At 35.7% G+C, this 27,306-nt stretch overlaps 1 protein-coding gene across 1 annotated transcript; it reads right to left on the bottom strand.

Moving 5' to 3' along the window:
• Positions 1-19,350: 19,350 nt before the first annotated feature.
• Positions 19,351-22,780, bottom strand: LOC149247551 (uncharacterized). Its single transcript, XM_089444554.1, has 2 exons — positions 19,858-22,780; positions 19,351-19,712 (listed from the first exon to the last, which is right to left on the bottom strand). Exons 1-2 carry the CDS (start codon positions 22,778-22,780, stop codon positions 19,351-19,353), a joined length of 3,285 nt encoding a protein of 1,094 aa, XP_089300680.1.
• Between the last annotated feature and the right edge of the window lie 4,526 nt (positions 22,781-27,306).

The raw sequence follows: 27,306 nt of genomic DNA, 5'->3' as shown, positions 1-27,306 counted from the left end.
ATTCCACATAAGTATGCTTAACTCTCTACCTCACAAGCCCGCTCTTAGCCAACACTTTGCCAATTTCCACTGTGTGCCAATCTCCTATTTCCTTGCACAATTCCTAGGATGAATAGCTTGTATTTAAAGGGAATTCGTGCTTCTAGAACCGTGGAATCCTAATTAGGTCATCTTCCTAATTGCATGCATGATATTTACAACTCAGTAAATCATACAACTGATAGTACATTGTCCTTGCACTCTAGTCTCAACTGGGTCTTTCTAATAACTAACATGCATGAGTTTTTGATGAGTGAATCTTTAGTTATGTGGAGTAGCACTAGTGCACAAACTCACTGTTAATCCTCTACTGGTTCAACAAACAGTTAGAACTAGTTTAACTGACTATAACTCAATAAATTGAGTTATCTAAGTACAACTCAATCTAAACTCATATTGGACCCCTAAAATGTAGGGAGAACATATACATGACTTCCAAAGACTTCCAACTCGAAATTTCTAAGATATTAATTTAATTAAACTTAATTAACTTTTTACAAGTTGCTATGAGAATAGAATTCGATTTTAATTCACAGTTTAAATCAAGGAAAAATTAAACTAGAATTTATTGTTGCCATTTCTCAACACTCCCCCTCAACAAGAAAGGGATTATCTGCTACCCCAATCCTGTCTCTGTGAAACTCAAATTTACATCTTTACAATGCCTTTGTCAAAATGTCAGCATCTTACTCCTCAGTGGGAGTGTACTCTAACAACATGATCTGCCTCAATATATAATCCCATAGATGATGATATCGAATACCAATGTTCTTGGACCTATCATGAAAAACTGGATTTTCAGAGAGTTTGATACAACTCTGGTTATTGCAGTAAATCACTGTCGGATTCATCTACTGACCAAATAAACCAACCAAGATCTTCCTCATCCAAATGGCCTCACATGTTGTTTGACTTGCAGCCATGTACTCTGCATCTGTCGAAATGAATGCAATTGATCTTTGTTTCCTGTTGTACCAATAAACTATCGATGACCCAATACTCAAAATCCCTCCTGATGTGATTTTCTGGTCGGATGGACTCCCCACCCAATTTGCATCCATGAAGCCTTAAATATTCACTCTCTCTATCCATCTGTACCATAACCTGTACTGAGTAGTGCCCCTAAGGTATCTCAATACATGCTTTGTCACCTTCCAATATTGCTTTGTAGGCCTAACCATCATTTTACTAAGTTGGTTAACTTCATTGCACATATCCGGTCATGTGTTCACCAAATACATGAGTGAACCCACAAGTTTCCTGTAAAAAGTAGCTTCCACTGCCTATCCCGAAGTAGCATCCTCCTTCCTCTAGTTACCAACTAGAGCAGTCACCATTGGCTTGCAGCTCTCCATGCGAAACATCCTGAGTATTTCGTTGGTATACTTTCCTTGAGACACAAACAGCTCCCCATCACCCTACCATACTTTCATGTCCAGAAAGTAATGCATGAGCCCCAATTCCTTCATCCCAAACTCTCTTGCAAGGTCCTCCTTGCAAGATTTGATTAGTTGATCATCACCTGTCAGTATGAGATCATCAACATAAATTACAATGATCAACAGTTTACCTTCCACCACTATGTGGTATAGGTTCGCATCCGCTTCACTCTTCGTGAAGCCCAACCCTATGAATTAGCTATCTATCCTGGTGTACCAAGCACGAGGTGCTTTCTTCAACCCATACAACACTCTCTTGAGCCAGCACACATGCGACTCATAGTCGAAGGTTTCAAAACCTTCAAGTTTCTCTATGTACACCTCTTCATCAATCATGCCATTAAGGAAGGTTGCATTTACATCCATCTGATGTATCTTTCAATCCATCTACACTGATAGTGCCAATATAGATCTAATCGATGAGTGCCTTGCAACAGGAGCAAAGTTCTCATCATAGTCAATCCCCTCTACTTGTGAAAAGCCACGGGCCACAAATCTAGTCTTATGCTTCTCCACACTACCATCTACAACTCACTTTACCTTGTAAAGCCAATAGGATCTCACCGCGAACTTATCCTCCGGTCTCGGAACCACATCCCAAAAACTGTTATGAACTATGGAGTCATACTCCTTCACCATGGCATCAACCCAAATCAACTATTTCATTGCTTCCTCAAAGGAAGATGGCTCTGTCACAACACATCTTCATATAATATCCATGCACCCAATGTACCTATCGGTGACCTCCTCTGTCTATGCTATGATGTAGGTGGTCCCATATTCTCTCTAGAATCCAACAACAATCTATATGCCTCTCTAGTACACTTCCTCCCATCTCCGAAAGACTCTTCCTGATTGGATGTCTCCACTCCCGAATCCTCTACATGTGGATGCTCCACATAAATCTGAGGCTCCTCAACCTCAGGAGCTAAAAGCTCCTCAACTGCATGTAAATGAATCTCCCTCTCAAGGGAAACTCACATGGCCTTCTCCTCATCGAATCAAACATCCCTACGAACCATTTTCATCCTATTGGTTGGCAAGTACACCCGATAGTCGTGAGGTGTGTCAGTGTACCCCACAAATATCCCCAACTTTGTTGTCAGTGTTAGCACTCTGTAATTTTCTGAGGTTGCAGAAGAGAATCACAAAGGTAACTACAAACCAACTTTGGAAGTTGGGATCTAGACTTGCCAGCTTCAGAGAGGGCTCTCTCTATAAGATTTAACTTAGTTGGATTGAATATTAGGCTAGTTATGAAGTTTAAGGTTTGATTTGTATTTGAATGGTTGGTTGATAACTAGATTACCATTGGGCTATGGAGTCTATTACATAAAGTATGGATTTCCTGCAGTGTCTACAAATAGATCTCATAGGGCAAGGCAGCCAAACTAAATGGATTCTTTAAAGTCTGCGAAATGGGGGAGGAAGAACAGATTAAGATTCACTTTAGATATAAAGCATTGTTACCTGAACTCTATATTTAAAGATCAGAAGAAAACATTGAAATTATTAGTAGCCGGGTGCAGAGTGTAGATTTAAACAAATTCTGCCCTTTACTTATCTATTTAATCATTCATATTAAGAAAAAAATAAGTGCTATAAAAAAAGAAATATAAACACATAATATGATAGAGGCACTTCACCAACAACTTGACAAAAGAATCCTGTGAAAGAGCTTTCTGTATTGTGGTAAATCCACTTGATTCTTCATAAATATACAATAGTGTTCTTTTGTTCAAAAACCAACCCTTGATACTTCTGAAGATGAATTATTCGTAGTTAATTTACAAAAATATCCTGTCAGAATGACTAGGATATATCTAAAAATAATAAAATTGAATCAATCTAACTTATTACAAAGATATCAAGGAAATTCGAATTTTCTAAAGTGGTGGCACTGAATTGGTGGAACAGTTGGTTGTCTGGACCTCGAATTTTGCATGTGTTGTTGACGCTGAGTTGTGTAGCCAAATCTACTCTTTACTCCAGTAATTCACATAGTTTATCCTAGCGTTGTTCACTCAGGATAGTCATATGCAGTAACTTTATGTACACTTCATCAACTTAAGTATATTTAGCAAATGTCGGCTTGGTGATGAATAGGCTTTTAATTGCTTATTGAATGTTGAGTTCAAATGCCAATGCTTCCAAGAATTCCTTTCCTGTCATGCTGAATCTTCCAACTGCAACCTTCGAACTAGCCCTTGCCTTGATTATTATTTTCTTATTGTAATCATACCATGTGTTGAGCTTATCATTAATAACTAATAAGTTTGGAAGCCCTTTCTTGTAGAGGGGCTCCAGCTTGGTGAAGAATCTCTGTACACCAATGTCCATAATCTAACACTTTTCTTCAAGTTGTCTCATTAGATTTCTTCTAATCAACACCTCCCTGACTTCCAATATTGTTTTTGTTATGTCTTCAATCTCTAACTCTTCTAATTCATGTCTATTTTTGGAGTTAAGGAATTTGATGAGCTTAGTGGCTTCACTGGGTTTATCTCCCAATTACTTTCTGACTTGTTTGATGGATTCATCGGACCATTCGATCAGCTCCTATTGCTCAAAAATAATTTTTGTTGAAGGCAAAATGTCTATCATGTCTTCATTGATTTGTTTCCAAATATTCTCTTTTACCTGTGCCAATGTATTACCCATGGCCCAATCTACTTCTATCTTCTAAAATCTCTGGGACAATGTTTGGGACTTCTATGTTTCTGTTAGGAGGGCATTTTTAAATCTTGTTCTCTGTTCCTGTAGGAATTTCGCCTCCTGCCTCAGCTTCTTTATCTATTCTCCCTATATAGACATGTTTTCTATGGATTCAGCCAACTTAACTAAATCATCTGCAACTGATGTGGGAAGTATTGTAGAAGAGGATGTTCCTGCTATCGTGGTTGTTGTAGGGATACCTGTTTGAAGTAGAGATGCAATTGGAACTGAATCAAGAGGAACCGCTCCTAGTTTTGAACTTTGTTCCTTTTCTTTTATTAGCTTGTTCATCTCTACTTCCATCTCTTTGATCTGTGCACTTTGTTCCACTAGAAGCTTTAGCATCTCTTGTTTTTGTAGCTCTATCTCTCCTAGCTCCTTGGCCTGGGGATCTTTTGTGTTAGGTAGCTTCAATTGATTCTTTAGGGCTGATATGTCAGCATTTTTCTTCTTGATTATCTCCTCCATGGATTTATAAGGATCAAAGCCTACTTTGATCACCATTTCCTCCAATTATTTGATTTTTTTGTCTTTAGCTATCGAGGACACTTTCTCTACTTTAAGTTGATACTGCACATTGTTTAAATAAAGTTGTGGTTTGGAAGCAATGGTAGCAGTCTATGTGAAGGTAGAGTATACCATTTCTCCAGTCTGCCTATGCATACCTATTTGATCTAAAGGATGAACATCCTTTGCCTCAAACTCAAAGGTAGTTTGTTTGAAATCTGTTGCTGACTTTAGTTGTGGGACCTGGGCCTACAAGAATGCCATATGAATTCTTCCCTTCTCTATTTCATATGCTAAAATAAGCATGTGTTGGATGGAGGAAGACTACTTCCTGAATTGAGCAAATATATTGTCATGAATGGCTTCATTCCTCTGTTTAATCTCTTTATATCTCTGGAAAATATCCAATTGCCTCTGTTTTGTAGATGAATCTAGTGTGTGAGGTATAGTAGCTAGAATATATTTATTAGCCGAGGATTGTGGAGACTTTGTGGTACTGTTATCCAACTTAAAAGTTTGAAAGCATGAGAGTACAATGGTACCCTGTGTTTCCTTCAATGGTGGGAAGTCTATTTTAGAGCATGTTTTAATCTTCTTTGTATATATCTTGAACTCTTTGGCTGAGAATTCTATAACTGATGGAGAGTCTTCATCTCTTGATCTCTTATCTGTCTTTTCTCTAGGTATGTGAGTCTTTGAAGATTTTCTAGAAAGTACCTGATCTTCAGCCTCCTGTAATGTGTTTTCTACCCAAGTGTGTTGTTTCATGTACTTCTCTATTTCTGGCCTTTGAGTATGCACATAGGGATTTGCTTTTTGTTCCACTCTTAACTTAGAAATTATGCCAAAAGGGTCATATGACCAAGTAAAACTAAGAGGGAAATTCATATGTTTCAGCAGGAGGTCTACTTCCTCTCCTGTTGCTCTACTGTTGCAGATGAAAGGTCCTATCTTTGTTTTAACCTGAAACTGAGACTTCTTCTTGGCTACCACAAAATGGATGTTGTCCGAGTGAATAATTTTTCTAATGTACTCCAAGGAAAATATTCTCATTGGAAGGTACTTGGGTAGCTTATATGGTGGCAACTCTGAACCATAAACTCTTATTTCTGTAAATGACTGGTAAAGGTACCAGTCTCTTGTTTTCACCTGTTCACTGAGCTATAAAACTTTTTGAATATCCTCACTGATCCTTGAAATCTGCTAGCCACTCAGCAAACAAGTTGTTGGATACACAAATTGATCAATAAAATTTGTAAAGTTGAATTCATGTGATTATGTTCTGATTAATGAGGTCCAAAAGACAATGGACTGCAGCTCTCCTTGTTGATAAAGCATCTACACTGCAAAGGGAAATTTATCTGTTTGAAAGAAAATGAACATATACACAAGAATAGAGGAATATCGAAACATTCCTTCAGTTAGAAACTGAAGGAATTTTTCATGGATTACATTTTCCAAGTAGTAATGTTGGCATCGCTGTTACAAGTGGTGTCTATGTATAAGGGCATCATTTCTTTCTCTTCAGAACTCGTTGCCTTTCCTTTCTTTCCCATAATATTCTGAACACTGCTATGTATACCTCTCTTCTTTTCGCTCCTGCAATTTGAAAATGAGGCAAGAGTAATGATAAGAAAAAGGTGATGGGAAAGCTTTAAATGCCGAAACCATGTAAAATATATCACCTTACGTGAGATAGCTCTTCGATCAGGTCAAAACCATATTTCATTAATGATTGCCTACTAACTCAATAAATTAACATTAACGTGCATAACTGGGCATTGGTTTGTGGAAAAGCTTTTTCGAACAACGAGCCCCGCAGATCTATGATAAGGCAATTTTGTGATTTGCTTCACAATATCGCAGATCGCAATATCGCTAATCCGTTACATGTGGCGATCATTTACCATATGTTTTCTGCGAAATGCGATTTGCGAGACGCGCCATCGCATATCAACAGTTTGAGGTATTTCGCTTTAAGTGATACTTGAAGCACGTTGAAACTGTGATGAGATGAATGTCGTCAACATGTGATTTCACATCACTATTTCGCAATCTTAGGATTCGATTTCTATGAAAGAATCTATTACCTTTTTGCGATGCGATGCAACGCTTATCATAAAACTTAAGTCTTTTTGGGATTTTCAGGTATTCTCCTAGGTTTTATGATAGTAAGATTTATTCAAAAAGGAAATACAAGTCCTAATTTACTTTTTTGAATTTTAAGGATAAGTGCCCCCACTTATTTAGTATTAGTGATAATACTAAATAAGAAAAGGGGGGTTGTTGCAGGCCACAACAAGTTCTCACCTCAAAACTTGTTTTGAGGTGAAAACATAGTATTTTGTTTTTATCTTAATTTCTTATGTAATTTTATGTTTCCATATGTAATATTAGTTCCCAATTGCTCCTAAGCATCTAATGATGTTTCCAAGCACCTGCCACTGCAAAAATAAAGTCATCATGAGCACCAATTCACCTGCAAAATAAAAAGATAAACAAGCACTAAAACCCTAAATTCCTCTCCCACTGAGCTAGGGTTGGCTATGGGAGCAGAGATATCTAAGCAGAGGAGGCATGAGATATATCAGAAGATATGAGGCCATTTCATATCATCAAACATCAGGTCTCCATCATTTGTCAAGAATTCATTCCAAGGAAAAAGCCATTCACCACACAAAAGGGACAGTTTTTCTTCAAATTGTGTTTTTTAGCAAGAAAAGATGAATTTGACAAAAGTGAGAGAGGGGTTTGTCAATCATAGACCCAAGAAGAAAAACCTCCTTCAGTTTGTACACAGGTGTCATGGTTTTAGAGAAATGTCAAAAATACAGTTGCTACAATAGAGTTAATGCACTTCTGGAGTGATCTTGGGAAAATCAATATTTCTCCTAGCCAAGTTGACAAAATGACTTGATTGATGAGTCAAATGATAACTAGACACAACTATATTTTCAATGAGCTATCATGAGCTCAATTTGGAGTTTAGAAAGACCTCCAAACATTGACTGAAACAACAATCTGCATTTTGGCAGCCTCATTCTGCACATTTTGACCAGGCTTGGGAGATTGGACTTTTGTCAGGGAAAATGAACTCCAAGTTGAAAAATTCAAGCTGTTCTAGAAAGTAGACTCGACAGTATTTCCAACGAGCTATCCCATTCTCAATTTGGACACCGGGAAGGCCTCCAAAAGTGGTCTAAAAAAAGGCATTGCACTTAGGGAGAAGGGCACTGCGCTTAGAGCCTAGCGCTACGCGTAGGGCAGGGAGCCTCAAAATCACTCAAAATTGCAAATCCTCACCAAATTGCCTCCAATTTCACCTTTTACAAGTAAGTTCCCTCTCTTCACTCAATGTTTTGTTTGCATGTTTGATATTTTGGACCTCTCCTCTACTCCTAGTGTTAAACCCTAATTTTCCTCTATAAACCCTAATCAGTTTGTCTATTCCATTGCCTAGCATGATAACTCAAACTCTTTACCCATTATTCCCTTCACCTTCATCTATATCTCATTCCCAAAAATCCTCCCCTCACTCTCATAGCTTATGCTCTGCCCATAACCATATAAAATTCGCTCATCCATACAAACCCTAGAACATACCACTCATCCGCATTACATTGTCCCATTTACATTCTCAAAATTGTGCAAACTAAGAGAGTTTATTAAATCATGCATAGAGGTGATTCTAACTATGATGAGGAGACAACAAGTGACAATTTAGCGGAAAGGATAAGGCAATAAATAAAGCCTCACAAGGGAGGCAAAATCATAAGAGAGGGAAATTGTCAAAGATGTCATTATTGAGGAGAAAGAAGCCCAAATACAAGCTTTTATGGACAAATTAGAGAGAGATAAGTTTTTCATCACTTACCTGGAGCAAGAAAACAAACAACTAAGTCATAAACAGGTCCTCATAGAACTTGAGCTACTGAAGACAAAGAGGCAAAGTGACAAAGAGGCTCATGTCACTTTGACTCCTATCGAGCAATAAATCGAACAAGATAGGGAAACGTGGCTTGAAAGAGTCAACCTACATCTTGAAAGGCTCATTGGAAAGACCAACAGGGATAAGAAAATGCTCAGACACATGGCATACCATTACATGCTTCGTAACAAAATTTGTAACATGAGGATTAGAAAATTAAGGGCTAGGCTAAGGAGAGCTTTGGAAGGCAAAAAGGAGCAAGATAGATTGAAGATTTGGTTGAAGCCTCCCTAGCCTATCAAAGCAGTTGATGGTGGTATCTCATGCCAAATTTGGGCAGCTTTTGAAGAAATTTTGTCATTTTGAAATTTTGGAAATTCAAAACACAGAAAATCTGCCCAGAAGTGCAATGCCACCGTCGCTGCTCTTTTTCTAGGGGCACCCAATGGACAAATGGCTTGAATTTTTGGGTTCAAGGAATCGAGGACATGCACCCTAGCAATTTTTAGAATTTTTGGAGCAGAACTGGTCCACCAAAAGGTCCAAAAACTTCCCAAAAATGACCTTTCTGCCTCCTTTTGGACACATAGAAGCAGCCTTCGGAGATTCCAGTTTTGAGGGGGCAAATGAGCTTCAAATTCAAAAAGTTTAGGTGTTCGAGAAACTAGACTTGAAGAACTTTCCAATGAGATATCATGGGCTCAATTTGGCTAAGGGGAAGGCCTCCAAAATTAGGTGGAAAGTGGCACTGCGCTTAGGGCCATTTTGCTCAGGAAGCCAAAATTCGTCTGTTTTGACTATGAATTCGATTTCTCTCCCCTCAGTGATGATTTCACTGATGTAATTGATGACATGGCATGTAAATGTAATGGTAAAATACTGTTAGAGGGTAGATTCATTAGTTAGAGGTGGTTTTGAGGCAAATGAATCAGTTACCCCTCTTTTAGAGGCAAGTTGTTTGATTGCCTATATTCCAGTTCTTTGTTGGGAAATGGTTGAAACAACCCCTCTTCTCATGGATTCGACCCCTGAAGGTTAGGATGAGTAGTTTATATGTCTATATTATGTGTTTTGTTGGTCATTTTGTGGGGTTGTACTCACTTGGATGCCCTTAGCTTGATTGTACACCATTGTAAGTAGTTTGGCAAGGAAATTAATAGGAATTGCAGCTATTTTTATGGGATCCCTGTGGTATGGTGTTTTATCATAGTTTCTTCTTTTTTTATCAGTTGTTTACATATTTTATGTATGCCATCATCTATTTCACTACTTCTAATTAAATGATATCAAGATAGATAGGTAGAATCCATTGTTTGCGGTACTCTACCTTGGGAAATCATTCAGTATTCTATGTTTTCTGCTATTTGAGAAGGATCCATGATTGCCACATGCCCTCCACAGCTCCTCACTAGTCTTAGACACCTCACCTCACTTAATTTTAAGTGCTAAAGCCTATACCTACCTTGCCCCATAGAACACCCTGCATTCTGACCTAATTTCCCAGACCTAAACTTCCCAGCTCCATCTGATCCATCAAACACCAACAAATTCAATCAGAACCTTTCGAGCTACTATACCTAGCCTAAAATCCCGATCTGATCCAGTCACCTTGACTGAGATCCTAAAGGAGAGAGCCCTTTCCTGACCTTGTAGGGCTAGCTTTATCAATAAATATCACCTAGTGTGAGCTCCATTGCTTTATCAATATAGAAATGTGTATCACCATATATTAATGATCTAGGATGGTTTTTCAAAACTCCCTCCATTTTTCTTTCCAGTCTGCTAGAAATTTTGTTGGATCCTCTTATGATAGGAAATACCATCGCTCTCAATGAAGAGGATATGTGGAGGCAATCTAGATCAATTGTACTTCACATCTTGAATATATTCATTAGTGAAACAATATTGTAGTTTATGCCAATGTTAACCACTAATTGCAAGTGAAAATAAAATGGTCTAAGTTTTGCTTTGTGAAGCGAGGGTTAGGTCACAAGTTCTTTCAGAGAAGAGGGTTTTTTGGAAGTTGAAAATTCAAATGATAGAGAAAGTCTCATTTTAGAGTTACAATTCCATTGACGATTGCAACTGCGGCTTATGACTTAAGGACAAGGAAAGTATAGTCTAGGCGCAAATCCATCTTTCAGTGAAAATCGCAAATCTAAATCCTAGTCTAAGTCACATTTTCATATGGCAACATTGATAGGGACTATGAATGCAATTTTCCACCTCAGCCTAGTCACAATTCAATGTTCTAGTGAAAGTTGCCTTTTGAGATTATAGTCTTACTGTGGATTAAAAATGTGACTATTGATCCAAAGAGGGAGAGAAACCACCTTAGTCATAGAAATAAATCTTAGTTTCACTGGAAGTTATAAATGTGATTTGTGATTTGAAAGGTAGAGATCACCTATGTTAGACGCAAATTTAGCACTTAGTGACACTAAAACTTAAGAATGTGAATTGCAACTTGCAAAGGGAGGAATACCATGCTATATTTCTTAATCATAGTGGGTCTAATAATTAAGAGGAGTGTCCATTTTGGATTAGTGAAAAGTGGCTTCTCTACAGGTCTCTAATCACGGGTCTAGGTTGCAAAGTGTGGATAGTGCAGTTAGAATTAAGGGAAAAAGGGACTTTTCTGTGTTAAAACCATAGAGTTGAATGAAATGAATAAGCCTTGGAATCACTAATGAATTGGATTGATATGGATCCAATATGGTTTTTCCAAAAACAAATATCATTCCCCTTAAATGCATTCATATAGCTTTAAGCCAAATCTCAAAAATCAATCAAGGGAATACATTGCTTTGTCATTCGATGTGGAAATCATGGGCTATCCAAATGAAATTCACTCAAGGATGAATTGAGTAAATTTAGGGTAGAATACCTTAGCATTGGAATGGTTGGTGACAGTTCAACGCCACAAGTTCTAATTCTTGAAATTAAGAAGGAAGTCAATGCCTCTTTGATAGCATAGTTGAGCTAGTCAATGGAGAGGTCAAAGGCAAAAGTTTGATGACTAAGCACAAAGATCATAGGGAGGAATTCATGTGAGAAGTATAATAATCCAGGGCTAAGTAAGCTAAATCGATTTAATAATTAGCAAGTAAGACAAAAGAAATGATGAAAAAGGAGACATTGTGTTACTTACCCAGTAGTCGCAATCACAAACATTATACAAAGGATAGGTCCACTTATCCAATGTTGAAATCAGAATGAAATGAAAAGGGGAGAGACTTTTGATATATAGGAGATGGAATGTGTGGAAATTCATAGCTTGAAAGTGTGACTTATCTTTTTCGCATGTTATAGAGGCAGTCTTAGTCACAAGTCACTTTGAACTAGAAATGTGATTTACAAATTAGGAGGGTGAGCTACTCAGGGAAAGTTGCAAATCGCACTTCTAGAGGCTAGGGAGACTGGCACTACAAGTTGTGATTACAACTTGCGATTATGGCAGAAAATTCAAGTTTTAAATCTTAAAGGCTAGGCTTGCTAGAATGAAATGAAACCATATTTAGGTCAAAGGATGAGTCAAAAATTAAGAAACTCTAAGAAAAACATGAAACAGAGTTGAGTAGAGGGAGACTCCAAATTTTGAAGTAGTCAAATATTTGGGACTGTTGAAGTGGCTATAACAAGTGATAAGCTAGAGGACCTCAAGTCTACCTCCTCGTTCCTCTATCACTTAATTATAGTTCAACATTTGGCCAATGTTGATGTGTCCTTTTCCACATGGTAGTGCTAACACATGACACATGTCACTTACCTTTACATAACTAGCTATACAAAAACACTAATTTAGGTGACATGTGTCCTCCACCTAGCAATGCCACATAATTCTGTTTAACGGCTATCCTCCACCTAGAATTTTGTGCCAATACGCTGTTAACTTCTGTTAGATCCATCTATTTCACCTAGTCCCACCAGTGCCACATATCCATCATTTGGTTTTGTATTTCCTCAATCATTTTCCGGGGGGGGGGGTGTTGAATCCCTTCATCATTTGTCACATGCCCTTGGTGATTTATCATCCTAATTTAATTTTAGAACCCTTGTTCCATTAATATTAAAGCGTGTTAGAACCCCTAAAGTGAATACAAGTCACCCATATCAATTAAATTGTGATGCGTTGACCCCAGTTTCTCATCGATGCATTAACTCCCCCTAACCTTGACATCAATGACATCCTCATTCCATATACCCTTGTTTTATGAAATGTGTACCCACTTAGGACTCCCCCAACCCTGAAATCAACATCATCCATATTGATGCTTTCAAGGTAGAAAATTTAAAGGAAACATCTTACAAGAACAATTTTATCCCCAACATCCATTTTGGAGAATGGGCTAGTTTGAGGCATTAAATGACATTTTATTGGGGTGAAAATTTTCTTCTTAAGTTTTAGATCATGTGAAATTGTTCTACACACTTAAATATTTTTCCAATGGTGAAATAATCATGCCAATTAGAGTTTAGATGCAAAAGTTATGCCTCCAAAAACTTGACCTACATTGATTGACCACTGTAAATCAAGAAGAGGGCATGCTAGCCCCTAATACTCATGAAAAAGGTATTTGACACATGGATAATATTATTAAGATTCTACAAGGGTCAAATTGTAACTTATTTGAGAGTTTAATGGGTCAAATTTAACCCCTTGTAGGCTATCGAGTTGTGTTATAACTTAGCCACTAGGGGGAAAATGAGTTACATTCTAATTTTCTTACATTTTGTTCCATATTAGACTAGTTGAGTGTTGATAGATAAAGAGATTAATAGAGGGAATTTGTGTTCCACAATGGGCCACAAGACTTGGTAAACTCAATAGATAGTGCATTCTCCTTTGTATATGCATTGTTTCCATATTATAGAAAAGAAAGAAAACAAGCCTCACCTTCTAGCTAGGTTTTCTACTATAAGTGTTTCCTAAATCATAAATTCTTGCTCATTGTGGTTCATGAGTGTTTGCATTTCTTTTTTCTCTATTTCTCACATATTATTTATTGCATGCCTACACAGCAAAACAAGAATAACAAATCTAGAGTCTAAAAGGAATTAAGCCTCCATAATATAGCTTTTAGTTGATTTTCACATATTTGTTATGATGAACTATCTAGTGGAATATGAATAATAGTTTATATTAAAATGGTCAAAATTTTGTGATAATTATTAATCTTAATGATGAAAATTGTTGGGTTGAAACATGGGATGAACATGCCAAAGTCAAAATATTATATAAAGTCATTAATCAATACAATGACATTGTGGATCCAAACATCGAGAGAAATTATATAAGAATCACCATTATCAACTAACCATAATTCAAACACTATACTTTGTGAATGTAATATATAAAATTAGATGTTGAATTTCAAATAATATTGGACATGTTTGGCAAACAAATCTTATCTTTATAATAAGACATATCTCCCTAGACTTAGGAACCAAATCTAGAACAAAACAAACAAATACATAGAAACATTCCCTTTATCATAAAATCATAAACATAAGTGAGATGAATGGTTCATACCATTTTAAAAATTCATGATGATAGCCCTCATTGTTATTTGATGTAGTTTTCAATATCCTTCTCAGTGCTCCAAGAAGAAATCTGCAAAGACTAAAGTATACAAATTATCAAAGAATTTAATACATAAATGAATCAACATAAATTGTACAAGGGATCAAGTAATATCATAACAATCATCATAATAATGAGTGTGGGAAAGAAATATGCATTTGTATTAAGAATTAAGAAAAGGAGAGAGTTAAAACCAAGCCTTCATGTTGAAAGCTTCCTCCCTATGGTCTTCCAATTCCAACCTTGAAATCAAAAGGTCTCCAATGGATACATTGACAACATGAAAGTATAGTCTCAAGAGTAAAAAATTCAAGCCCTTTACCATGAGAGTATTTTAAATTTATAAAGTAGAGAAGGGTAAGTCGAGATAAGAGATGGAGGTTACACATCCACTAAGGTAGGGACGGGATCCATGAACATAAGAATGAGATCCTAGATAAGAGGGATGTGATCCAAATCCCCACCGTTTGGAATATATACCTTCACGAGGCTTTTGGAATAGAAGTTTTTCATTCATTTTTTAGTTTTTTACCCAAGTTAAATGATTGTCACATGTTTTATGAAGGCAAGTTGCAACGACATCACAAGACATTAGTTATGCAAGGTGAGACAGTCACAGGTTAATAATGGTGGCACCTCTAACAAGATCCAAAAATAAGGTTTTTAAATGTATTTTCATAAAATTCTTATCTTCCATAGAGAGTTATTTCTTCCATTTTCTTGGGGAATTAGTGGCAATAATTCTTCGGATAGTGAAAGATCCATATTTGACATCATTTTCCTACCTATGAGAAAATAATGTGTAACAAGACAATTGAAGTGATACCCATCAAAATATAAATATTCACTCATGTTTGCTTATGAAGGTAATTCCTATTGTTTATCAAAATAAAATGAAACAACAATCGAAAATCCTATGGCCATAGCTATAAAATTTCAAGTTACTCTATTACCATTCAAGGAACATAGTTCACCAGCAACCCATGTCAACAAAGTGTCAAAACAAGTTGAATAAAATGGTTGAATGAAAAACTTGGTGTAGTCCTTCATTGGAAAAATTGTAAGATGGTGGGAGGCACATGCTCCCTATTTGCAAACCTAGAAAATCACAACTACATACTTTGTGTAGTAGCTTAGTGGCCATAAGTTTTTCTACTCAAGATGATATTTTATTTTTTAAACTTGGTTGTGACCTTGTCATACACATCTAGTAGTGTAAAAATCAATGGTGAAGGATTAAGTAGTTCAATGGCCACAAGATTTTCTACGTAGTCTGACATTCTAATTTTTAAACATGGTTGTGACCTTGTCATCCACGTTTAGCAATTTGAAAATGAATGGTGAAATATTTAGCATAGAGATGAACATGACTACCCCATATGTTCCCAAATAATCTATATGATATAGTATATAAATGGTATATAATAAAGGAAGCAATGGGAAATAGATTATTTTGGTGCAATATTAAGAAGAAGTTTGTTAATGACCACAAGTTAGTATGTATTTGGTTAAAAAATTATTTTATGTGCTATAGGAAATTAAAGCATTTATTAAAAAGAGGAAAGTTCAAATTTGATGTAGGGTCAACTTTGATTCGTGATTGAGTATCATGTTATGAAAAACTAACGACTCATCAAGTTGACTTAGAAAATGTAATTCTTTGTGTTACGAATTTAAAATAAATAAAAAGATCTCACCCTAAAGTGAGTTGACAAGTAGAACAATATTATAAATATGTAGTAAACAAATAAAACCACAAGAAACCTTACTTTCCTCATGTGTATAATCAAATTGAAACAAAGCTAGCTAAATCTAAACTTTCAGAGTGGATATACATTGAACTAAAAACTAAAGAATTTGACAACTCAACAAAAGATTGAGAAAAAATGGCACATATAGGTGACTATTCGTCGAACAAATAAACAATATAAATATTTTCTTATTCCATGAATATTAAGATGTTTTTCTCAATATTACAATGATATGAAATTATTATCGAATCATCCTAGATCCATATTAATGTGGGACTTCTCAAGCACCCAAAGTGATCAAATTTATTAATGTATATATTATTCTATCATTGATTCCATATCATGAATTAAGACATTTACACATTAAGGAATATGATCTCTTTTGGTGCCTCATAGACCTAGGTGAAAACGAGTCTAGGTTAAGTTGATTTAATTATTTTGATGTTACAAAATAATTTCTTTATTTATTTTGTTAGCACATACATATGTACGTCAACAACTTTTTTTAATTTAATTTTAATTTAATTGTTTAATAGCTTTTGATGTAATGTTATGAGACAACAATTTCTCCATATTGGGTTTTAGAGCATCTAGATACGGTCCAATTATATTATTGTATTTTTTAATTTTGATGAAAAAATCATAACATAGAATCAAATTAGGGATGAAAACTAATTTAGACTCTAGTAAGTATTTCAATATGGTCCAATTATATTATTGTATTTTTTAATTTTGATGAAAAAAATCATAGCATAGAATATTAGAGATGAAAAGTAATGTAGACTCTAGTAAGTATTTCAATAAATATTTTAATATATTAATATGTGCAAACTCTACCTTTTTAATTTTAAAATTTAAACATGTGATCTCTTGCAACATAAAAACTTATTCTTAACCATTAAACACACTCAAATTTCCCAATAAATATTAATTTTTGAAATTCATTATAGAAATACACAAAACCTCTCAAAATATTTCAATAAATATTAAAGGCTTTAAAGTTCTTTTTCCACAAAGCTAAGCATAAAATCTATTATGAAATATTTAAAGTTTCTTTGTCAACAACTAATTAGAATTTTAAACAAAACTACACTAAGTTTTCCATGCCCATGTGTAAAAGGCAAAACACCTTTAGGTTTCAATGCATGAGTAAACTAATTTCAATGGAATAAGTTGAGGTTTGGAATTTATGGGGGTGTTGGTTGAAGTTGTTTAAAGAATATTCAAAATGTAGATGATGATGATAACTAGGCATAAGGCAATGTGATTATGGTATAGCGGTCGTACTTATCTTGGGTCAGTGCTAGGATGATCCTGATAACTTTTTATGAGCAGAAATTTTGAAAACTATGTAATAAAGTTAAAAGTTATATATCTATTTTAATTTTAATGTATCAAAGAATTTTATTGTTGAACGCAAAATTTGAAGGGTTTAAGAAATATGATGTGTTTCATATTTTATAGATCAAAATTTAAGATGGATTTATATCAGCTCTTTATAAATACAAAAGTGTGTGAGCACACATGTCATATGCCAATGTCAAAATTATAGTGAACTCAGGAGGCTTCTCTCCAAGCTTTTTGAGCATAGGAATAAAATCTTAAATCAAAATAAATAATTTGTTTCTTTAGGTCTGATAGACCAATGTTTGGTCTCAACGGACGTTAACCATCATCATCATCAATAATGTCTTCATAATTTTTAACAATAAACTAATAAAATGCTTAAGTATAAGAAATTTTTATTTTCAATTGGTTTATATATCATATACATAATTAACATTAAAATATTTCACTCAACATCTACATTATTAAATTATTTTATTGATGATCACATCGTTTATAATAAATGCATATTTCCTTTATACTAAAAAAGAAAATACATATATTTTATTTTTAATATTTTTTTTAATTGCTACATATCAACCATATATTAAACATTGATTAAATTATACATCTCATACCGTAAACCCTCAAATGAGTCTGCAAGGTAAAACAATATTACAAATATCTCTCCAACAATGAAAAGACTGAGATTTAAATATGTGATTATTAATGATTTAGACGTGTGTCTATTAATCGAACAAATAAACCATAGATGTAGTCTACTTTATAAATGTCAAAATGTTTTTGCTCAAAAGAAAAAAATGATGAAGATAAAAAGTTATAAGGGAAGGCTACCACGATCGTCCACGAGTTGCAATTAATGAGTCCCACGATCGTCCAGCCAAACAGCTCTCTAAAACATAGGAATGTTTATTGGCCTGATTAAACAGATATATATTAATTAATCCAATGGTTAATGAGATCATAAATGAAATAGCATGACATGAATGTTGTTTATTCATAGAATAATCAAATTCCAATGGTTAAAGAAGCTAAGGAAAAACTGTATCTCTAGCCAAAAAAGCACAACCTCAAAATTTATGAATGTCTATGGATTTAGTTAAAAAAATTATATTATTTAACCATTCCCGACATCATTGGTCGATGAGATTATAAATGAAATAGCCTGACATAAATGTTATCCATTAACGGGTGGATTTTCGGAAATAATCAAATTCCAAATCTCAAAGAGATAAGAAAAAACAGTTTGTATTAGAATTTGATTTCTTTATATACAGGAAACAAATTCTTTCCATGCAGAAATATGTCATTTAGTCTTAAGATTAATTGTAAAGGCTTCTTAAGAATTTCTTGTGAACAAATTCTTTGGCAAAAATAAATAGAGGAAAAATAAACGTGAACCTAAATGCCAAGAAGATTGTGAAATCAAAAGCCAAAGAGTGAATCATGGATAAGGCTCACTCATTTAGTTCACATTTTTTACTTAAGTTTGTCAATGAAAGTTGCCACAATTATAATTGCAAAATAATTATCAAGCGACATAAATATGCGATTTAACAAACTTGAAGTTACGGAAGTGTAAGAAGGATTCCCTGAAACGAGATGACTATCTTAGAGATCTAAATGCCAGTGATACAAGGCCATGATATCATATAAAATTGACAAGATAACACATAAAAAGTTTGCTACTTATTTCTCCCAGAAGTACATGACAACCAAAATAAAGAGGGGCGATATACATAAAGAAGTGTGCTACTTATTTGTCGTAGAAGTACACCGCTAAAATCAAGATGGGCGATATACATATTTAACCCAGAAGTACATAGTTAACTTCCGAACAGAAGTACATAGTTAAAATCCGAATAGCAAAGAGTTTATATAATTAGACTGACCTAAACGGAAAAAGCAAGAAACAAAGAACATCCTCTAAGACAATGAAACACTACTTTCCTGTAAATGGCAAATGCAAGAACAGTCAAACACTAGTTTACTGTAAATAGAAAATCCTTCCAACTAGTATTATCAATTCCATAACTATAACTACTCTGAGAAATCGCTGCCCTGCCCTCTGTTAGGAGAAATAAGCATGTCAAGCACTATTTTCATAGACGGCCTGAGACTGGGAGCAGGGCGAGTGCAAAATAAGGCAATCTCGATCATCTTCACCATTTCATCCTTCACAATACTATGTAAAGAAGTATTCTCAGCACTTCTCAAGTCCTCGTTAATTATTTCATCTGTTTTTTCTTCTTTCATCAATTTCCCAGCCCATGCAGCCAGATGCACAAATTTCTGATCGTCCTCTTCTACTACAGGGGACTTTCCGCTTACCATTTCTAATAACACCACTCCGAAGCTATACACGTCTTGCTTCGTCGATGCCTTCACTCCATACCCACATTCTGCACATAACATGAACCGTTACAGATTATTAGATTCTGCATATAACATGATGATCTCTGCACCTGCACTTCATAATTAACAACAATAAATAGTTGGGGACGATTTATAAGCTTTTTAGAGAGTAAAGAGACGGAGATTTAGTACCGGGAGCAATGTAGCCATGAGTCCCTCCTAGAAGAGAACTTGATTCAGAATCTATTGATGAATTCTTCACTAGCCTTGCAAGTCCAAAGTCTGCGATGTGTGCTACATATTCATCATCCAGCAATATGTTGGCAGACTTTATGTCGCAGTGGATAATTGGAGGTTCGCAGTCGTGATGTAAATATTTGAGTCCCTCTGCCACTCCAACTGCGACGTTATACAGAGTCCTCCAGTCCGGCTTCTTATTGGGTTTCGGTGCCCCGCCCAGAAATTCCCACAGGGATCCATTAACCATGTAGTCACACACGAGAACTGTCACATCATTAACAGTTAGCAGGTCTCGATGACGCAAGATGTTTCTATGACGGGCGTTCTTCATAGCTTCGATCTCTTGTCTCAGACACCGATGTCGATAATCATCGTCCCCATGATTTGCCAGTTTTAAGCACTTGGCCGCAAGGATTTTGTCTCGTCCTGGAAGAACAACCTTATACACCTTGCCGGATGTGCCAGAGCCGATGACGTAATCATCGCTGAAGTTCTCAGTAGCCTCTACTATATCAGTATATGTGATTTGACGTTGTCGATCATCTGAAGAAATACCCGTTTCAGGATCCTCCTTGTTAGCCCTGTTGTTCTTCGCCCTCGATGCTTTCCTCAGCGCAAGGATGAGAATGATTATGGTCCCAATACAGCCGACCGTAATCCCTGCCACTCCGACTGAGCTTAATTTTTTCCCTTTATCTTCAACTTCTAAATCTGAACAACTCTTCGTTGTCGGAGGTCCGCAAAGGCCGGGATTGCCCTCAAATGCACTCAGCGGACCCTGTGAAAATACCCTCAATGAAGGAATGTCCCCTGTAAATAGGTTGAAAGAGAAGTTGAAATGATCCAGGCTTATCAGGCCTGTGAAAGACTGAGGAATCTGACCAGAGAGTTGGTTATGGGAGACGTCCAAGGATACAAGTGACATCAAACTTCCTATCTCAGGAGGAAGAGAACCTGATAGATTGTTCCAGCTTAGATCTAACTTATACCTGAGACTGGTTGCAAGCTTTCCCAACTCCAAAGGAATGGCCATGCTCAATTTATTTCTAGCCAGGTATAGTTCGCTTAATTGTCTGCAATCCCCCAGCGAACTGGGGATGCTTCCCGTCAAAGCATTTACACTCAAATTTAATGTTAACAGAGTCACAAGATGGCCCAGAGCAGCTGGTATGCTGCCTTCCAAAGAGTTTCCACTGAGATCTAAAATCTCCAAACTAATTAAATTGCCTATTTCTGGAGGAATAGTCACAGTGAGATTATTTCGGCTCAGAGCGAGCTTTCCCAGATTTGTTAACTGTCCTATTTCGGGAGGAATGACACCGGTCAGATTGTTGTCGGAAAGGAGGAGATTAGTAAGGTTCTGCATCTGTCCCAGGGAAGAGGGTATACTTCCATGGATGTTATTGTAAGAAATCTCGAGGTAATACAATTCGGAGAGCTTAGAAATATTACCTGGTATGAAGCCCGTGAAGAGATTGTTTTGCAGCCGGACACGTTGTAGTGAGACGCAGTCTTGCAGAAGGCCAGTGATATTCCCCTCCACTTGGTTATTTGAGATGACAAGATGGGTCAACAACCCACGTCTACATAGCTCCGAAGGAATCGATCCGCTGAATCCGTTGAAATCTGAATCTAGACTAATCAGCTTGCTGAAGTTTCCAAGGCCAGCCGGCAGCGAACCTTCGAACTTGTTTTCACTGATAAACAGTTGTTCCAGGTTGGGAAGAAAGCCAATTCCTTGAGGCAAAGTGCCTTCGAAGTTATTGAATGATATATCTAGGGTCTGCAGGCTTGTAAGATTGGAAAGAGTTAAGGGGATCGACCCGGACATGCTATTGAAAGCGAACTTCAGGAATTCCAAATTCTTCAGGCTGCCCATTTGATATGGTATAGCTCCAGTCAGACCATTTTTGGATGCATCAAAGACCTCCAACTTCAGCAGTCGTCTGAAAAAGCCTGCGGGGATTGAACCTGTAAGCTGATTCTCATAAACCATTAGTTCTATCAGATTTTCGAGCAGGGCTATCTCCCCAGGTATTGAACCATGTAAGAAGTTCTGATAAACAGAGATGACCTGAAGGTGGCTGCAGTTTCCGATAGAGGAAGGGATGGTACCGGTCAAATGATTATCGAACAATGACATTAGTTCAAGGTTTTTCAAATTCCCAATTTCCCGCGGAATATCTCCTTGCAATCCCGAGGATTGGAAGATCAAATTTACCAGCTTACTGCAATTGCTGATTTCTGGCGGTAAAGAGCTATTGAAAGAGTTGGAATATGCCGTGATTGTTTGAACATTGACAAGCTTACCGACAGACGAAGGAATGATACCAGTGAGATTATTTGTATCTATAGAGAGAGTAGTCAAGCTTACCAGATTACCCAGTTCAGGCGGAATAAAACCAGAAATATTGTTGGTACTGATATTCAGAACGGTAAGAAAGCTGCAGTTTCCGATATCAGCAGGAATGAAGCCCGTGAAGAAATTGTTGGCGAGATTGAGTTCCTGAAGCTTAGTGCAGTTGCCTATTTGGCGAGGGATAGCACCGGATAAGCTATTGCCGGAAAGATCGAGGTTCTCCAGGGCAGCCAGCTTGCCTATAGCGCTAGAAAGATGGCCAGACAGACCTTTATATGGCAGGGAAATTGAAACGACCCGCCTTCCATGGGTGCTGCAGTGGACACCTTCCCAGGTACAGAGATCCACATGGGAAGAGGTGTGGTTTGTCCAGCTTGAAAGAACATTTGGAGGAACCGCAAAAGATGACTTGATTTCTAAAAGCGCGACCCCATCTGCCGAGAGAGCGTTAACGCTGCAAATGACTAGTGCAGGAAGTTGGCCAAAATAGTGGAGAGTATTTAAAAAAAGAAACATTGTTAGACAGATAAAACTATATCGTTGCATTCTCATTTTCATGTTCATGTTCAATTGCATGGAGCATGAAATTGGAAGAAGGTAAGGAGTGGGGTAAGTGGATGTTGATGATATAGGTGACCAGAGGTGTGTACATTTCATAAAATTCAAAGACAGATAGTCATGTCAAGCCTGCCACCCTGCCCTCTTTGACGAGAGTCTATTTATTCTTTCGATGTTTTAGGTTGTTAATAATATGATAGATTCTTGTTAATGTTTTTATAATAGGATAGATTTATTAAATGGTTATCAAATTTTACCGTGCGCAGGGGATTATCATCTACATGTGGAACCTTCTATACGCAGTTGGCTCCATCTTTAAAAGCTAATTTAAAATAAAAATAAAAATAAAATGAAAATGAATCAAAAAACCATTTGACAAACCCATTTTACATTCTTCGATCTTTTAATTACAAATTCAATAAAGTAAGCCATTTTTTCTCTCTTTGTAATTAAATATTGATATAAATTTTTTTTTTAATTTAAATTTCGTTGATAATTAATAAAATTGAAAAACTTAGTCTTAAAATTTTAATATCAGTTTCCACCTACATTCCATAATATCCAGACCGAAGGTACGTTTCTTAGTGTACTTTGACCATGGGGTAAAGCAATCCCATGGTCAAAGTAAGCCTCAAAAGGCGTCAGCAGCACGAATGAGCCCATCTAAAATTAAGACCTGCAAGGAGAAATTAGTGATGTACTCGAACGACGTGCAGGAAGAAACTAGAAATTAGTGATGTACTCGAATGACGTGCAGGAAGAAATTAGAAATTAGTGACATACTTGGAAAAGCATTGATTGAGGCGCATGCAGAGACTCAACATTTGTGGATAAAGAAATTCAAAGCCTCCAATACTGACCGGAGCACTTCGAGAGAAGTCTTGGAACAATTGGTTTCCATGTATCTTCGTCGATAACGGATTTCATTTTCACGTACCTTCGTGGATAATAAATACTCAGTGGAGTCTACGTCGGTTCTCATCCCTAAACCAATTTCTTTGCGGAGACATTTTTGGACAAAGAAAACCGGTTAACGTTAAATGTTGAGTCTACGTCGGTTTTCACTCTTCCAATTTGTTTGCAGTGATCTATTTGGGTAAGGAAAATAAAGAAAAAGGCTGAGGCTAAGATTAAATGTTACATGTGTTGACTTTTGTTCGCGATGATCTATTCGGATAAGGAAAATAAAGAAAACGGCTAAGGCTAAGATTAAATGGTATATGTGTTGATTTTTGTTAAAGTGTTTTAGCGAAATTTAACGTATTCAAATTATCAGCTATTTTAGAGCTTTAAATTTATTAGTTATTTTTGGCCTTTAAATTTATGAGAATCTATAATTTTTATTTAGAATATAACTTATTTAAAAGTAAAAAGATTCTTATTTAGAATATAGCCGATTTAAAAGTAAAAAGATTCTAGATAAATTTGTTAAATAACTTTTTAAAAGTAAAAAGATTTTAGGTAAATTTGTTAAATAAATTTTTAGAATTTGAAGTGGTAGTGGTTTTAGTGACGGCTAATTTTCTTAATGTTAATTATTATTTTTATTAAAATTTGGTAATATAATATTTGGTGAGATTTTTTATTATTTAAATTGTAATTTTGAATGTATCAATAAATTTAAATTTTCATAAATTATTGAGAATGTTAGAAATATATTTTAAGAATATAATTTTAGATTAAATTATAAATTTTCATTATTATTTTTAATGTAATTTCTATTTAATATTAATGTAGGCAATTGTACTCAATGTGGGTTTTGAGTATGCTTTAAAATTATTATGATTGCAGAATTAATATCATTACCCTCTTTCTTCCTCTTGTAAAATGAAGGACCCTGCACACATTCACAACCAAACAAACCAACAAAAACCTTCCTCTAAGAGATTATTAGTTTAAAGTAGCATGCACCAGTATGAAATATGATTCAAATTGCACATATAGGAAAGGAACATGTAAATTTGTAAATCCAAAATGAAAGTACATCAAATGTATACCTCTCAACAAATGAGATCCTCTCCTCAAGCCTACGACATGGTCTCCTCCTCCCAATACAATAGAGCTCACGCGCTATAATATGGATACTATATCTAACCCTCATTCCTCTTGGTGAGATTATATAAGTTCATTCAATCCTCTGGGAGAATGTATGTAGACAAGTAGGGGCTTAAGAAGATAGGAAACTTCTACAACAATAGACCCCTAGCCAACACATACACAAGTGGGTGAAGTTGAATCCCTTGGGAATAACAAACTCTAGAAACTTTTTTCACAATTATGAGTTTTTTCTTAATTATCTCAATTATGAAATAACTATTGTCTCATAATTATGAAATTTTGACAAAATAATTATGAGAAATAACTCAATCATATAATTTCACCCTTTTAACATGGAATAAATCTCACATAAGAAAAGGTGAAATGTGATGCATTCTAGCCAACAATTGATGTAAGTTGAACTTGAGCCTCTCTTACTATACTGGAGTGAAAAATAGGGTTATAACACTTAGTATCACAAAGGTGGAAGATTATTTTGTCCCAAGGTGTTTTCGGAAGAGACCATTGCCCAATTTCACTTCAAAACTCATGAGAATTAGTTTTTATCTTCGCAATGTTCATTTTCCTCTTAGAATTTTTCAAGACATAAATATAATTTTGGTTAGCAAGAGTGTGGGTAATCACCTCCTTATAATACCTTAACTTCCTTTTTCCCTATAGCTCTTTATCATCCCACAACTTATCCTTAAATTTTGAAGTAATATGTATTTTAATAATTATCCTTATTCTCTAAGATGATCTCCTCCTTTACCTCCCAATGGTTGAGCTAAGACTGGGCATCCTTATGCCAACCTCGCTTAAGTTGGAGGTGGGAGTTTTGGCTAGAGTTTGAAGCAATTTTGGTGAACCTCTTGGCATCTGTTGGGACTCATAAATGTCATATTTTCATCCACGTTTTTCTTCACTATTCCTTACATTTAATCATCCCATTAACCTTTTATCATATCATTTTCATACATACATTTCGGTTTCACCTTCCTATTTTCCATTTTATTCATTTTTGTATTACCAATGAATTTATGATTAAATATTAGAAAATATACATATTTTTATATATATCTCAATAATATGTGAGTTTTGTGATGTGTAGGAAATATGTGAAGAATTAATATCTCCTCCACCATATTAAGGAGATAATTATGCAATCCAATTCCTAAGGAGAAAATCATGGAGGATTTGGTTGGCATATCTTATCCAATTCCTAAGGAGAAAAGCATGGAGGATTTGATTGGCATATCTTATCCATGATATGTGAGAGATTTGTGGGGGATTCAAAGGGATCATATCTTGTAATAATGGGAAATTAGTTGAGAGTGCTTGACAGAATATTGGATATGTAATTATGAGAAGGTTATCTTCCTCATGTATATAAGAGAGTGCTCTCTCTTCATTTTGATAATGAATGATGAATAATGGAAAGGAATTCTTAGTTTTTCATTTTTATGCTTTCATGATTTGTAACTTGATTCTTGTAATATAATTTGACATAGCTTTATTGTTGTGAGCTCACATATGTTATTTGTCATTCAATTCTTCACATGTCGTATTGCTTTTCCTTTATGCAATTTCCTGCTTTCATAGCTAATGTTTCAATGCTTTTCTAGATTAATTTGATTTCAGTAATTTAGATTAGATTAGATTAGTTCCACTTCAGTCCTACATATATATTTCATGTGTCTCGTAATTCTACGGACCTCGGATTGACAAATTAAATAGTTGGGCAGGTACTACAACAGAATTAAACCAACACATTTTTCACCCAACATTTTGGCGCCGTTGCTGGGGAGGCATGATGGATTGAAGTTTAGTTTGATTTTTCATGCAAGTGTGTTTAGACATGTTCCTATCTCCGAGGTGTTAAGGCGGTAAGATGTGGGGAACAGCCTACGCATCACATTCGAGATACCGTAATGGGCTCGACCTCTTATGGATTAGGGCATGTAGGGTGTGTTTACATTTATGCAAGTGTGAATTTCAATTTCTGCAGGTGTGTTTGATTTTCGCAACTGTGAAGAATGTTTGATGAATTCATGGTTCATGGTTATAATTGAAGCATTCGATTACTCAATTAATGAGCAGTCCTTGTAAGAGGGTTTAATTGAGTATTGAATTCAAGATTATTTCTGTGGTCATTTTGTTTTTAATTCAATTTTTAGTGTGCTGATTTTTTTTTGTTTTTTTCAACATGATTTAACAATGAGTTTTAGCTTGGAACTACTCACTCAGATCTTAGCAGAAGTCAGGATCTCCTCTTCCTTGGAAGAGGAGATCTTGACAAGAATTAAAGGTTCAACTAATCCCCAAGAAATAAATGAAGATTCAACATCTGAAGAATCCTACGTATCTGATGGCGAACAATTATTCGAACAGGAGATCAAGGAAGAAGAGCAGCAGATCGGAGAAGAAGAACAGGAGTTACAACATGA

This window comes from Pinus tabuliformis, chromosome 7 (genome assembly GCF_031772625.1).
Source record: "Pinus tabuliformis cultivar Carrire ecotype Pingquan chromosome 7, CPIR1, whole genome shotgun sequence".
Classification (NCBI taxonomy): Eukaryota; Viridiplantae; Streptophyta; class Pinopsida; order Pinales; family Pinaceae; genus Pinus; species Pinus tabuliformis.
Note: the sequence above shows the minus strand (reverse complement) of the source record. Positions and strands in the feature narration are given on the sequence as shown.

Bases quoted from the DNA above. Each gene is read 5' to 3' on its own strand.
- LOC149247551 (XM_089444554.1), bottom strand. From the start codon at position 22,780: ATGTTTCTTTTTTTAAATACTCTCCACTATTTTGGCCAACTTCCTGCA. The intron at 19,713-19,857 runs GTACTAAATCTC...TGTTATGTGCAG, and splicing joins TCATGGCTACATTGCTCCCG to AATGTGGGTATGGAGTGAAG.